The sequence below is a fragment of the Panicum virgatum genome, chromosome 9N, assembly GCF_016808335.1.
Source record: "Panicum virgatum strain AP13 chromosome 9N, P.virgatum_v5, whole genome shotgun sequence".
In the NCBI taxonomy this organism is placed as follows: Eukaryota; Viridiplantae; Streptophyta; class Magnoliopsida; order Poales; family Poaceae; genus Panicum; species Panicum virgatum.
The window spans coordinates 65,027,177-65,042,198 of record NC_053153.1 but is presented as its reverse complement, the minus strand read 5'-3'; the positions used below and the strand labels follow the sequence as shown (position 1 = coordinate 65,042,198).

The following is a 15,022-nucleotide window of genomic DNA, read 5'->3' as shown; positions in this document are numbered from 1 at the left end:
GAAGCACTCTAAACCTGTTGTGTTCATCGTGTTCTTCCACCAAGATCGAACTAACCCTAGCTAACCCCCGAGTATTCACCCTCTGGGTTTAGGCGGGTGCACTATGCCACCCGGCTGTTGGTTTGCACACCACGACAGACGAATTGCACCCCGATGGTGTCAAGACGCAGTGCTAGATATCTGTAAATGGGGGCCCCACCTTGGACTATAAAAGGGAAAGCCCCCCACATAGGAAAGGGTTGGACTCTGATGGGTTCGACACTGCTTGACCAGCTTGTAAGCCCCCCTCTGAACTTTGAGCACCCGGGCTCAAGAGCAATAGAGCAAGAACACCACCCCCCATACTGGACGTAGGGCATTTCAGGCCCGAACCCGTCTAAATCCTTGAGTCCTTGCGTGCTAGACCATATCCGATCAAGCGCACAACAAACGAGCAATCGAATAGTTTTGTAGTTGCCCATTTCCAGCTGCGACACGTTGCAACTCCACCAAAGATGGTTGTGTTGGCCATCCGCTCACTGCATCCATAAACACAACGTACTCGGGTCTTAGGCAATTGTTGATGAGCCTTCTCATTTGAGCTACATTAACCTCCTCCTCCGGATGAAGCTGGGATATGTCTCAGAAGATATTCTTCACCTTAGTAAAGTATTGATTGATTCTTAGTGTGCCTTGTGAGATACCTGCAAACTCTTTTTCTAGGAGTTGGATCCGTGCCTCATTCTTTTTCGAACACTCCCTAGCATGGTAGATGAGAGGAGGTAGTGCTAGATAGGAAAGAGCAAGAGAGAAGAGTGTGTGCTAGGCTAGCCACTAAAGAAAAGTGTGATGTATATGTAAATGCTCTTGTGTAGCATTCCAGAGTTGCAATGAAGTCTTGTTCTTGTAAGTATAGTGTCCTGGTTAAGCCATATGTATAGTTACTTAGTGTATAAGTTGCGATCCACCAAATGTTCCCTCTGTTACTCGGGATAATAAATGGTCTGAGCTTTATCAAAGGTTGGTTCTGTCATCCGGAAGCCAACTTCATCTATTGGTAGGTTCTACCACCTAGAAGTAATGGCGTGTTTGGGAGAGCTCCACTCCAACTTTCCTAGCTCAGCTCCATGAACTCCCTGCCAAACATGTCTAGCTCTAGAAACTCCAGAAAAAAAAACCTAGAGTTGGGAATCCATATTTTTCATGGAGTTTCTCAAGGGGTACTCCAAAAACACTAGTTATAGACATCCTCATGGTGTTGGGGTAAAATTACCTACCATTACCACTCGTTACACAAGGTATCGATTCACGAGAAAAAATGAAGACAGGTAGGCGTGCGCAGCAGCTATATGTCGCGCGTGCTACAAAAAGTTGATTCATCGCCTGAACGAAACTAGCGTGAATTTGGCCCATTATCAAATTCTGACATGTTGCCGTATGTTTTTTCTTCTATTTATTAGAGGCCAATATGAGTCCGAGCCTCAAGTCTCCATGTTATACTGCAACTCCATATGCTGAATTACTAGACTTCGATGTTCGTGCGCTATAAAGCTGCTCCATGTGTTGTGTTGCTGCCACTCGGTGCTGCAGTTAGGCCGGAGCTTTTTTTTTCATTTTTGCTTTTTTTTTCCTGCGTTATTAGTGTTTCATTACTAGCGTTGCAGTTAGGCGGCTTGCTATTTCTTATTTTGCTTTCTTTTCTGCTTTTGTTTACTACGTTACTAGTTTCATTCCACCATCCATTTTTTTTCTTCGGTTACACTTTCTCTTTTATCCATTCTATAAATCTTTTGGGTCTTATTTCTTTTCCTTTTATTTACTTACTTATTCTTTTCTTCTATTCCTACGTAGATGTTTTCTCTATTTTATAATCCATTTCATTCTTCTTTATTTTCTGTATCTACATAAATTTACAAATAATTCTTTGGGAAAGGAGTGTACCTCACATGTTCGTTATTTTTCATTCTATTTCATATTTGTTCTTCATTTTATTCATTTTCCTTCCATATGTTTTCTTTTATTTTTCCTTCCGTTATTTGCTTTCACTCATTTAACACATTTTTTCTTCTATTTCCTTTTCCCTTTTTGCTTTCAAATTTTTCTTGTATTTTATGTTGATATTTTTAGATTAATTTTTTAGCATGCAGATTTATAAAATTATGTATCTTATCACTACGATACTTAGTATATTTATTAATGTTTACTTAGTATATTTCTTTCCGTATGAAGATTTATTTCTTTGTATTTTAGATTCATAAATTGGTGTGTGAAATGATTTGTTTCCTTTGTATGCTAAATTGTTTTACCACGTATATATATACATGTAAAAATAATTGTTCATATGTGAATTGATTCATAAATTGAATGTTATATATATTTGATTGTATAGTAGATGTATTTATCTTCATACAAAATTATTTGTCTGCATGTAACTAATTTGTTCGCAATGCCAAATTATTTGTTCTCTTTGTATATTAAATTGTTCCAAGACGTTGATCAATTTGTTCGCAACATTCATTTTCCGTTATTTATCCTATACAATCAAATGTTCGTGATGATTATTATTTTGTTCGTTGTACATTATTATTTGTTCTCTATGTTTATTTTTTTGTTCGCAAAAAATATTATTTGTTCGTGGTTTTAAAATATTTGTTCCCAGTATTCGAAAATAATTATTTAGTGTTAATTTTTTTCCAAAAATATTCTGCAAATATAGTCAAGTGTGGTCTTGTTTTGAAGATCTTGTCATAAGAAAGATACTGGTGCAATCAGAATTTTATTTAGATAGACAGTTTAATACTTATTAATTTTTAAATCTTCAACATGTTTGCATGCAAGTGACGTAAAGAAATCTATTTCTTTTGCATGTGCATGTCCATGTCCATGTGCTCACTATATATAGATGTTTCTTGCATATTGAGTTTTGATTGGGCTAAAATTTGATTGGGCCGCAGTAGATTGGTGGAGGTTTGACGATAACCAACCGTGTAGAAATAATTGTCGACGCCTTCAGGCGACGGGGTTGGCGGGACCGTCACCTGAAGCGATAGCTAATCGCGCCCGATAGGCGTGCCCCTTCTTCCTCAAGTGGCTCATCTCCCACCACCACCCGCACCGTAGGGTGCCACCACCACTCTTGAGAACAACCGCCGAGGGCCCTAGGCACCAGCCAAATGTGTTGCCACCCCCTTCAAGGCACCGACTTCCATGACCAGATGGCTCCAACAACCAGGCAACCTGGGTACTGGCCTGGCTGCGCCCGATACTAGGCTTAAGGGCCAGTTTTGGAGACATTCTGGCCACTATGCCGATGAACACGAGCAGATAGCGAGACCGTGGGCATGAAGAGCTCACCAGCGATCGATTTTTTAGGTTGGATGAAGGGAGATGGATATAAGGTGGATTTCGACAATAGGTGGAGCTCTGGATGGGGAAGACAATGGCGGCTCGTAATATGAAATCCCTGGCATGGGGTTTGCCAAAATTCAACGATGTACAGTGGAGGAGGGAGGTCAGGGGGTGGATGTGCCATAAGTGCAAGGAATTGGAGGGGGGTGGAGGCTCGGTGGCCGATTTGTCACGGGCGGCGGTGGAGCTCGGTGATTCTGTTGCTGTGAACGAGGGCAAGACCGTTCAAGTCTCCGACGGGCATTTGAAGTCAACTACTTTGATTCAAATTTACTCACAATTTCAAAAGGAAACATAGCAAAATGTTACTTGACAGATTGTTCTTGGTATTAAGGTCTACAAATTTTGTAAAGGTAGATAAATGTTTTGATGCACGGATTCGTAGATCGAAGCACCAAAGTTGATAAAAAAATCACAAGCTCATCTCAAAACATTCAAAGTTTCAGTTATGCAATTTAAATACTTCTAATGTTTGAACCTTTTATTCATTACAATATTTTATTTGCCCCGGAACTGTAGCTATGACAAAATAATTAAAACTTTAGGGTATGCTTTAAAAATAACAATCATCCATTCGTCGTGGGTAAAATAGAAGTGTAGAACATTCCCACCAAATTCTTCTATTCCGAGAGCTGGAGGCACGTAATCAGCAGGTAAAACAGCACCATGTTTTTTCAGTACAAAGGTGGAGCTGCTCCAAGGTGGAGTTGGTGAGGTGGAGCTTTTTTTTTGAAGTGAAATGTTTTTAAATAAGCCCTAAAAATACGGCTCTGCTGTTAAAAGGACTCAATACACTAAGTAATAAGAGATTATAGAGACTCGCCGATTCTAGAGTGAGTTGTCGGTGTGTCGGGTGTAATACTCAGCTTAGTGTGTATTATGGCCACTCTAATTTTCAACATTTTTCTTCTATCTTTTCATTAGGTGGAACTTAGATTGGTGGGCAAAATGCTACATGGTTTGCGTCTTCTGCTCTTGACGTATATACTTCCATCATTATGTCTTGTTGATGATGATATGCCCATTTCTTCTCTTCACGCAATAACATCAAATTAGCCTCCCCCATCACACCCTCTGGTGCATTCCAATGTTGTGGTGACAACCATCAACAACCTACTGTAGTAAACCTATTATTTGCAGAAGTCAATGTGGCCGTAAGGTAATTGAAATATCAGCAGATATTTTGGTTAGCCAATTTAAATCACTCCTTGTTGACATAGGTAGTTAGGGCTTAAATCATGTCAGCCTTAACTCTTATACTTTGAATATTCCCAATTCTAAATATGTACATGCTTTGGCCACAATTGTTCCTGGTATTCGTCATGTCAATTTAGTATTCTATTTTGGTTGAATTTCATATGTAAAATTCAAGAATTTTGGCGTGTCCTCAATTCACTACTACAATAATTTTTTCTGAGGAGGTTGAAAAATATTTTGACAAAGACAACCGTCTCTGAGCAAACGCCTCTGTAAATGATGCATTTTCAGAGGCGGTTACCAGCCCGCATTTTCAGAGGCGGTTACCAGCCCGCCTATGTTAATCGATCTTAAAAAAAGGGAAGAGCCCATCTACGCTGCCGATCCACACTCGCCGCTCGCCACGCCGCACGTGCGCCGCTTGGTTGCCGCGGCCCCGAGGAGCCATAGGCATCGCCGCAGCGGCTGTCCGCGCCGCGCCCGCTGCCGCCACACTGAGCGGCGGGAGGGGAGGGAGAGAGAGAGAGAGAGAGAGAGAGAGAGAGAGAGAGAGAGAGAGAGAGAGAGAGTGGTGTGTAGGGAGGGAGAGAGTGTGTGTGGCTGGAGAGGAGGGTTAGGGTTTGTGTACTCATCTCAGCAACCGGGCTTATTTGGGTTTCTATTGGGCCGGTCCATTAACTGAGGTGGACCTTTATAACGTGTCTGCCTCTGAAAATAGGAGTATTAATAGAGGCGGTCATCTTAACATTAACAGCCTTTGTTAATCCATTTTGTGAGGCGGTTTTCTTAACCGCCTCAATTAATAAGAAATGACGGCCTCGATTAATGCTGGGCATTAACAGAGGCAGTTTTTTTAATGCTTGCCTCAGAGCTGCTAAAAAAGGTCGCTATTAATCAGTTTTTGTAGTAGTGATTCTTGCATTTAAATATGTTTCTTAGTATACTATTAGATCATTCTCAATACAAATGTCATATGAGCTTCATTCTTATTAAATAACATGCCACATAGGCAAAAGTGATGACATGATATGGAATTTAAGAAAAAAGAGAAGAATAGAGTTTCATAGGGATGTGACTTTGTGTATACAATTATCAAGTGCCATGAAACTGGAATGAAACTCCATTGAGAGGATTTGAGTTTCATCAACACACATTCATCAATTTCTATTGGTCACATGGTATACTTGATCATTAATAGTTTAATACCAACCAACAATTCTATGAAACTGTGCGGAACTATGCATTGAGGTCAAGTGGTTTCATTCTAGTGTCTGAAGATGATATTCTTGGTAACTGTGTGATGACACTATGCACTAAGATTGGGACAGCTTTTGTGATGGTTGAATGCAATGCATGAATTGGTAACGCCCTCTTGAAACATGTCCTAGTATTTTGAAACAAGGAAATACTGCTACTATATACAGAGTAGTAAAACTAATTGCTCCTTAGAATTTACTGAGCACGCATGATTATTAGTCCGTATCTTTGCAAGTACATACACGCATGATCCTAATACTTTTGTAGCGTGTCGTGCACTCCTACATGAGAGGCTTCAAAGTACACGTCAGCACCGGCTAGTGGCTCCCGTTTAAAATGAAGCTGGTGGTCTCCGTTTTCCCATTCCCGGCGACTAGTCAGTCTCCCGGTCGACGTGTTCCCCGCAATGGACGGTCACCGGAGAAATTGCCCAGGCATTGCCTGACCCTGACCCTGACACGGTGACCACCAGGTCAAAGGCCATCCGCGCGTGTGACCTCACGGTGCCTGTGTCACCGCGATGACGACTCTGTATGTGCAGTGGCCGGCGACGTTTGGTAGACCGGTTTCCTCCTCTGGGTATCCATCGGCAACGACGGCCAGTCCGGAGTCCACTGCCCCGGTCTCCACTCCTCCTTCCGTCCACCTTCCTCCCCGCGCTCTTTTCAAACCTTTCCCCCTCCGCGATAACCATCGGGGGGTACACTACTAAGAACAACCGCACGATTCGCGAGCGCCACACAAGTTTGTTACTCGCAGAGGAGAGTGTGTACGTAGCAGCTCAGCGGGGAGCGAGCGACATGAGCGCGACGACCGCCTAGGGTGGATGGCGCCGTCGGGCGGGGACGTGCCGGTGGAGAGGGCGGCCGCGGCGGCGAACGACCTGGTCGAGGCGCGGGACGGCGCGGCGGCGCTCAGGGCCTTCCTGCTGGAGCTGGACGACCAGCGCGCGCCGTGGGCGCAGCGGGTGGTGGACGGCGTGCTCAGCAGGCTGTCGAGCGCGATGTCGGCGCTTGACGTCGGCGGCGCGGCGGCGGGAGGCCGGAGCCCGGCCACCGGGTCCGGGTCCGGCGGCGCGAGCAGGCCGCAGCAGTCGGTGAGCTACTCGAGCGGGAATACGAATAAGAAACGCAGCTTCAGCAGAAGGTGAGCGTGCTTCTGATTTGCCTCTTCTACTTCGATCGATCTCCTCATGATGCTGATGCATGTGCTTCACCAGATCACAGCGTCCCTCTGACAAGAAGATCACCGCTACGCTGGAAGACGGCCACGTATGGCGGAAATATGGGCAGAAAGAGATCCAGAATTCACCCTATCCAAGGTGCGTCTCTACTTGTTGCTTATGAGAGCAGTTACAGATGATCTATAGATGCTCCAGTTTCGCCGTAAGGTGCAGATCACAAGATGTCAATGCATGCGCTGCGCGCGCGCGTGTGTGCAGGAGTTACTACAGGTGCACACACAGCTCAGGCCAAGGATGCAAGGCCAAGCGGCAGGTCCAGCGCAGCGAGACGGACCCGTCCAAGCACGTCATCGCCTACTACGGCGAGCACACCTGCAGGGACCACTCCACGATCCCGCTCGCCGTCCACGCCGCCGGCGCGGCGCCGGACCGTGCCAACAACCTCATCAGCTTCGGCCACAGCGGCGCCAACGACAACGCCGCAGCCACCGGCGCCGCCTCTTCTTCCCAGTACTTGGCGATGGGCAGGAGCACCATCGGTGAGCATCAGCTATCCACGTCGTGGTGCACCAGCGACGACATGTTCAGCTCGTCGGCCGGCTCCTTCATGCACGTTGACGAGCTGATCAGCGCCGTCGTGGGCTCGGCCGGGGTGACGTCGACGGCAACGGCAGGGTCGTCGGCGCTGGACCGTGGCGGGCTCGGTGGCATGGCGGGCGGCGGAGGAGGCAATGCCAGCTTCCCACCGTCTCCGAACGGACTCGCCGGGTTCGTGGTCGGCTCGCTTGGGAGCATCGGCGGCGACGACGATGACTTGTTTAGTATGGATCCTTAGTAAGCAATTGAAGGCATTGCCCGTGAAGCTCCTGAGCGATTCGGCCTGGTGAACCATGCATGATTTGTAAAGCCTAATAAGGCCTGCCGTGTCCTTGTATATAAACTTGTGCCACACTTAAATCCAAAAGTAGACAATGTGTTAGCAGAAATGAGATAACACTTATTATCGCTATCCTCCACTATCGACTAAAATCTTATACTCTTTGTTTCTTATTTCAAATTTTAGTTCACTTTAGTTTTGTCATAAATATAACTTGTCTAATTTTGATTTTGTTTACACAAAAACATAGTAACCTCTGTAATACTAAATAAATATGCACGATCATCAAGATATTTCGTGGTTGATTCAACCAAACTAATTTGATGTCGTAAATGTTGATGCATTTTTCTATAAACTTGAAAAAGCTAAAAACTTCAGATAAAAATAAAAGCCAATTATAATTTGGAGCAGAAGGAATATACGGTAGGACAGGTACTATGCTTTCTTCTCCATAAATCCTTCCACACTTACGTCACGACGATACATTTCGTTGCTTATAGGTATTGTAAAAGAGCTGAATTAGCTTACCTACCACCGAGTATTATTTATAAAAAAATTGAAGTTTCCATGTATATGGTTTCTTTTTTATATAAACTTGCACCATTTTCAGTTTCTATCCTGTTTGCACATGAGATGCACCATTGCTTTTTAAAGGGACAGTTGAGTGCCTCGTCCAGAAACAACGTGCCTTCCTTTGGACCGGCGAAACTAAGTGTCGTGGTAATCATTGTAAAGTGGTTGGGAGGATGTTACTCTTCCGAAAGAAAAGGGTGGCCTGGGAGTGCCGAACTTGGCCAGGAAGAATACAAGCCTCCTTAAAAAGTGCCTTTTCAAGTTTCATTGCGCGCCATCTGCTCTATGAATTGATTGGTTGAGAGATGCTTATGGCTGGAATGAACGCTCTGATTTTGGCGATGAGATCCCATCGATGACCTCGATTTGGAAGGACATTTATGCGCAGCTTCCCTCCTTCAGGAACGAAACCAAGGTTATCCTTGGCAATGGAAGAATGACGGCTTTTTGGTTGGATTTGTGGTTTGGATCTCAAACTCTTGCTGAGATGTTCCCTGCTTTGTTCTCCCACACCCTCCACCCAAATGCTTCTGTCGCGCGAGTTCTTTCAGTGCCTGATTTGCAACTTTCTCTTCGGCCCCGACTGACCCATGTTGCTACCTGCGAACTGCTGGAACTAACTGCCCTGATGCCATCCGTTGAGCAAAATATGGCAGCTCATGATACAAAGACTTTCCTGAAGCAATAACAAACCTCCTACCTCGAGGGGTCATTATCTCGTCACTTTTCAAGAATACCCCGATGATTTAGTTACTCCTAACATTTGGCGTCATTACTCTCCACCAAAGTGCAAGTTCTTTCTTTGGTTGTTACACAGGGATAGGTTAAGAACAAAAGCCATGCTCTTTCATTGCCATATGCAAAGCGATAGGGCATGCCCGTTCTGCACCTCTGACGAAGATTGCTTCCACCTCTTCATTGATTGTTCCCGTAGCAAGAGCTTTTGGTCGTTCATCGGCCTAGATCTCTCATCCCTCCATGATGCTATGGGTGATGGGCGGTTAACCCTTTCCAGGAAAACAATCGTAGAATTGGTAGTACGGTTATTACTTGTGTTCTTTGGAATATCTAGAAATCAGAAATGCAAAAGTGTTCCGGCAAGTGGATGAAGAAAATCTAGTGATATCAAGAAGATGTAGATAGTCTGAAGCTAGTAGCCTGGAGTAGTTCTTTCCCTGTATAGTTGTTAGCTTCCTTTGTTTTTCATTTCTCTCCTGTTTCTGGAGCCTTTGCTGCTCCTTGTAATTCTCATTGTAACTTTGTCTCTATAACTTTCCCTCCATGGGTGTGCCGTAGTTTCCTTAAAAAAAATGCACCATTGAGTATTGGGTGGCTATCTCTATCTCTATCTCTATCTCTATCTACTACTAAAAATATCTCTATCTACTACTAAAAAGACCCTAAGGAAGATTTATTTTTGTGTTCTCTTTACGCTTTCAATGGTCCGCACTGCGCGTGCCCTCGCGGAACCGCCGCCCCGCCGTCGATCCCTCCTCCTGACCCGCCCCTCGCTCCGCCGCACATCGCGACGACACCCCCCGCCCGCCGCCCGTCGCGGCGCCGCCCCCACGAGGCCGCGATACCGTTACCGTCCGTCCCCCGCTTCCCCGTGAGGCCACGGGCACCGGCGCCCCCGGCGGACATCGCGCCGTCGAGCCCGATCCCTACCCCGCCCCTTCCCCACGAGCGCTGGCGACCCTGTCCCTACCCTGCCCCTTCCCCACGAGCGCCGGCAACCCTGCAATCATGGCATCCCCACCTACACCGATCCACGGTTGCTCTGCCCGACGGCGTTCTCGCCGACGCTGTCGCGCCACTGCCCGCGACTGCGCGGCCCCCACCGATCTGTCGCCTCCTCCCGCCATCGCCGTCACGTTCGTTGCCACGGACGGCGCGACGCCCCGACTCCAGCATTCCAGGGGAAGAACTCATCAATTCCCATAGCGCAGGTTCCGCATTTCTCCTTCGTTCCATTGCTTCGTTAAGAATCCCTATCCTGGCCATCGATCTCCCTGGATGCCTACTTTTTCTGCAGTATAGAGGATAATTTCATGATTCCTTTACTGATAGATAATTGTGCCATTTGTATAAACCATTAGACAGGTGATTTTGATCCATGTCACATGTGTACCTATTTATAAGAGAATTTTTTTTGTTTATGGATTTTTAAGTAGAACATGCTATTTGGGGTTCCGGTTACCATGGAAAGGGTGTGCCCAGCCATAGAGAAAAACATAAGCATAGTAGATTTGGTGATTTCACAGTGATCTTGTAAATTTTAAATACTTTAGGTGCTGGATGTGCACCTTTTATTTGAATTCAGAAATCGCAATCTGGGTGTAGGAAATTTCAGTTCTGACAGAATGATCTTGTAGGTGGAAATTAAAATGTCAATTCAGGTTTCAGTATGTTGATTGTTTCTTTTCCAAACCCCAAGGATGATGCTTAGTTCTTTTTAGTGGTAGAGACTATATATGATTCACTCTTTCCATTGGGCTTATTGGCATCCATTTGTTTAGCAGGAGCTAGGTTTGCATCTCTCACACATTCAAGATTTTTGAACATTTGTTTTTCGTAGCTAAAACAAGTAGTCAAACAATTCTCGGGACTTCACGGTTACAAATCGAGTTGGTTCAAGCACTCTGGAAATTTTGCATAGGCTATCTGAAAATTTCTTGCCTGTGGTGGAGCTATCTTTCTCATTAATGACTTGGCTTGAACTAATTCTGCTGTTCAATTTTCATTTGTTCTGAAACAGAGAATGGCAACTTGAATGCTTGAGCAGTGACAAAATTTTGTTCCTCGCCATTGTCTCGTTCTTCATCCTCAACCTTGCTGCTACTAATCAGTCCGTGATGCATGTGGTTGGCTGGTGCCCGAGGGCTCAGAACGTGTTTGATGGTTTGTTTGTTAGGTGCTGTGACCTGCCCTAGGGTGACGCCCCTGTGAGAGTGGAAATAAAAACATTCAGCCCAATTTTTGGCTCATTAGTTTCAGAAAAAAAAATTATGCCTTTTCTTGGCAGGAGTTTGATTCTTCTGTGTTCTGTCCCGATATCAGTAGCTTGCGTAATGAATCCAAGTCAGGAAACTGTAAAGTAGAGCATGTTAAGGTCTTCAATTTAATTGCCTTTTGTTTTGCAAGAGCAAAGTCAGACATTCTGTCCATAATCGTTTGTCACTGTCTGTCAAGTTATGCATCTGTATCTTACATGGTTCACATGTGGATGCTAAATGCCTTTCTAATTGGGGATATTGGTAATGTTGTCATACTTTTTTGTGGCCTGAGTATGCACGAGTCCTGTTTTGCCTTTCTGGTTCTGAACCTGATTGTCTCCCTTGAAACAGCTCCACGAATGCATGAAGAGACAGCCGGTGGTAATGTCAACTAAACTAGATCTACCATTTGGCTTTAAAAGTGGCACTGATGAGGCTGTAAAGGAGGAAGAAGCAATGCCATACACAAACTGGCCTGGAACAAAGCCTCTTGAGACTGTTGAGTCGCTCCAGCGTCAAGGAGATAAGCTAGCTCAGGTATCTTATTTTTCTGTTAGATCAATCCCCTACAGATTTATTTGATTATCGTAGATGAAAGGCTGACATGTTTTCTATGGGTTACATGCTGGTCCTATCTCAAATGCCTTTGGAGCTCAACCTTTTTTTATGATTTTCATGGCCAAACAATTAAATTGTCTCAGGAATGCACATAGCAGCTGCTTCCAGTTTTGACAGGCCATATATTTTGGTATTTGTCCCTAAGACTCTATGACGCGACTTTAATGGAAGTTTCCTGGCATGAATACGCAAGTTTGCAGGTGCTAATCCTCTATACTTGTCATAACAAATGTGCTTGTTTCATGCGCTCATTTTTTTCATTGGGTACCGTTTCTGTTGCCGGTCACTCAAACAAAGCTACTTATTTTTCTTTTGTAGGTTGGTCTCCTTCCTACAGAGATTGATTTGAACCATGTAGACAACTGGGTCGTCGAGTCAGTTGTCAAGAAGCTCAAGTAGGAGTCTTCTCCTTGCTGTTCCTCCTCCCACAGTACTTTCATCAAATGCTTTTGCTCATTTAAAATTGCATGTATTACTTGGTATCTGCAGCATCCTTAGTGTTCATTTGACAAGCTCAAAGTCATTGGTTGGCATCATAGGGTTGTATCAGAGATTCAGCGGGAAAAGAAGGTCAGCATGCCTGTTTATTTTTCTGGTTATTGCAGTTAGATTACCTATTTCTAGGACATACTCCAATTACCATGATCAATTCTAAAGAATTTTACTTTCTTTGCTTGCTTAATTGCCATGCTTACTTTCTTTGCTTGCTTAATTATCATGCTGTCTCCACAAAACTTAATTGACTTGGGTAGAGCTGGTCTTGGTACTTGTTTGCTTGAATCTGCTACTTTCCCCGTTTTTAGAATGGTTCTGTCACTTGTTTAACATAGATTTTTTATTATTCTGAATAAATAAATATATTGTTTATACTATGCTAAATATGAATACCATTTTAGAAACAGGGTTCACCCGGCTTTTACAGAAAGCATATAAAGGTACGCGAGTTCACTGGGAATAATGTCAGTTTTACATGAGAAAAGAAAAAAACGACAAAAGAAGGTCGTTCCAGCAGAGTAACAAAGGAGAGCGGAACTACAAAAGGACTTCGTCGGGTGGTCGATCTCTCAAATGCTCCAGGGACTCTTCCAATTTCATCTCGAACAGATAGATAGATAGATCAAATATATCTAATTCCAATCCAGGTTCTCAATTAGAGTCGTAGATTTTGTGCTTTCTGGAAATGTATATGTGGCTGTTAGTTATAGACATTAGAGGTTGCAAGCTAATTTGCTTTGTGTCTGAAGGATATCAAGAGGACAAGAGGGAGGGGCACTGAAATGACTGAATAATGGTGCTAACTCCACCGTTTGCATAACGATGCAGCTGAGATTATAACTTGAACTAGCAATGGTTGTTGTGTTGTTTTGTAGGTGGCCAGATTGGGAAAGTGAAATGTAAATGTACTGCATATATAGCATCCTGTTTTAACAGTTATTGCTTATTTCTAGATTCAAATATTAAGAAAAGGAAAATAATAATTAGTACAAAAGAATTTCTATGCAATGGGAACACCGTGCTGTCAAATTTCCCTCCCTTCCATTGCCTTATTGATGTTCTGTGCATTGCTACGAGGGCGCGGTATGGCCATTGTTCAACCCCACTATGTTCTATAAGCTTGCAATGCTACTGCTTTCATGGCATGGAGACTTCAACATCGCACACCACCAAAAACAACGGAAAGTTGGATGAAAAACAATGATCTCGTGCACTCCCTCCATTCGATCATGCATCAATAAATTTAATGGAAAAAATATGTTTATTACATATTTGTAACCACTTTCAGCCAATGTAAAATATTATCTTAACCGCATCGTGGACCAAGATATGAAATATAGTCATAGGACTGGGTTAAGGCGCGACCCGTCGCGCTATATCAGATCGGCGCGACCCGTTCTGTCTCGTAATCCTACATGAGCGCAATGCATAATAAGCAAACCAATCAGTGAAGCGATGCAGCCTTAGGGACACTCACGTGATGAGAGGTGGAAAGCATGTGGGTGACATCAGCACTCCTTAATTATTTATACTTGCTTTTCTATTCTCTTTAAATGATGATATCTCTGGCATACGGGGTTCAAATTTTATTCTAGTTGCACTGTTGTGTTTCTTAGAGCGAGGCCTACAAAACAAGATCCAATTTACATATATTTTGAGGCTATTTTATTTGTACTATCAAGTTGTGCATTATATTTGTAACAACTTATATAGATCATGTAACAATTTATGTATATGTTATATGTCAAATTATGTGTATCAACTTGTACAGAGACAGTGTACAAACTTATGTGTTTTTGCACCGTACAACTAGGTTAGGTGTATTACTTTTTAAAGAGTCAGCTCACAAAATAGCAGTTGTCTTAACTTATATGTAATAGTATTTGGGTAATTTATGACAAGTTGCGTGTCAACTTATGTATATGTCAACAGTGGTGGAGCGTGAGATAAAATTGGGGGGGGGGGGCAATTTGTGAAGGCTCAAGCTCAAAGAGCCGACATGCCGCACCGCAGGCAAGCTTTAAGTGACACATGTCATGGCGCCCTAGAGTGCAATGGAGAGAAAGCTTGGCGATGGTATTAGATAAGTATGCGTGAGGCATCAAATAATATAAACCTAGCTACCTAAGCTTTTGAGGGTAGCAATTAGCATAAAAAATCAAGTGATCAGCCACAAACTATGAATCTATGAACTTGCAGGGTTAAGTTTTAGAAAAGAATCGACAAAGGGACTAGTTGTAGCCCCTTAGGAGCCCTGTGCTCTTCTTCCTATGTCCAGGCGACAGTGCCCAGCGAGCTCCGCAGCCAGTGAGGTAGCAACAACTAGCGAATACAATGAAAAGAGAGTGTCGCGACGCATTATCCAGCAATCACAGTCAAACGATTCAAAATGCAAGAAAAACAAATAGACATAATTGCACGTGGTCCTCTCTGGATAGT

The 15,022-nt window shown here is 43.8% G+C and overlaps 1 protein-coding gene and 1 long non-coding RNA gene across 13 annotated transcripts; both read left to right on the top strand.

Moving 5' to 3' along the window:
• Positions 1 to 6,490: 6,490 nt before the first annotated feature.
• On the top strand, positions 6,491 to 8,040 carry LOC120687355 (transcription factor WRKY19-like). Of its 2 annotated transcripts, none has more exons than XM_039969324.1 (3): positions 6,491 to 6,987; positions 7,061 to 7,162; positions 7,238 to 8,040. In XM_039969324.1, exons 1-3 carry the CDS (start codon positions 6,668 to 6,670, stop codon positions 7,857 to 7,859), a joined length of 1,044 nt encoding a protein of 347 aa, XP_039825258.1. In that variant the 5' UTR covers positions 6,491 to 6,667; the 3' UTR covers positions 7,860 to 8,040. The 2 variants fall into 2 exon arrangements, with proteins under 2 accessions (XP_039825258.1, XP_039825259.1); XM_039969325.1 differs by having other exon boundaries at positions 6,498 to 6,987; positions 7,283 to 8,040.
• Positions 8,041 to 9,912: 1,872 nt separating this feature from the next.
• On the top strand, positions 9,913 to 13,597 carry LOC120690784. 11 transcript variants are annotated; one of them, XR_005681939.1, is made up of 5 exons: positions 10,430 to 12,007; positions 12,172 to 12,288; positions 12,407 to 12,483; positions 12,578 to 12,658; positions 12,991 to 13,597. It is a non-coding gene; the product is annotated as an uncharacterized LOC120690784 (long non-coding RNA). The 11 variants fall into 11 exon arrangements; XR_005681930.1 differs by adding an exon at positions 9,913 to 10,423 and having other exon boundaries at positions 11,233 to 12,288; positions 12,578 to 13,597; XR_005681936.1 differs by adding an exon at positions 9,919 to 10,423 and having other exon boundaries at positions 11,822 to 12,288; positions 12,578 to 13,597.
• Positions 13,598 to 15,022: the final 1,425 nt, after the last annotated feature.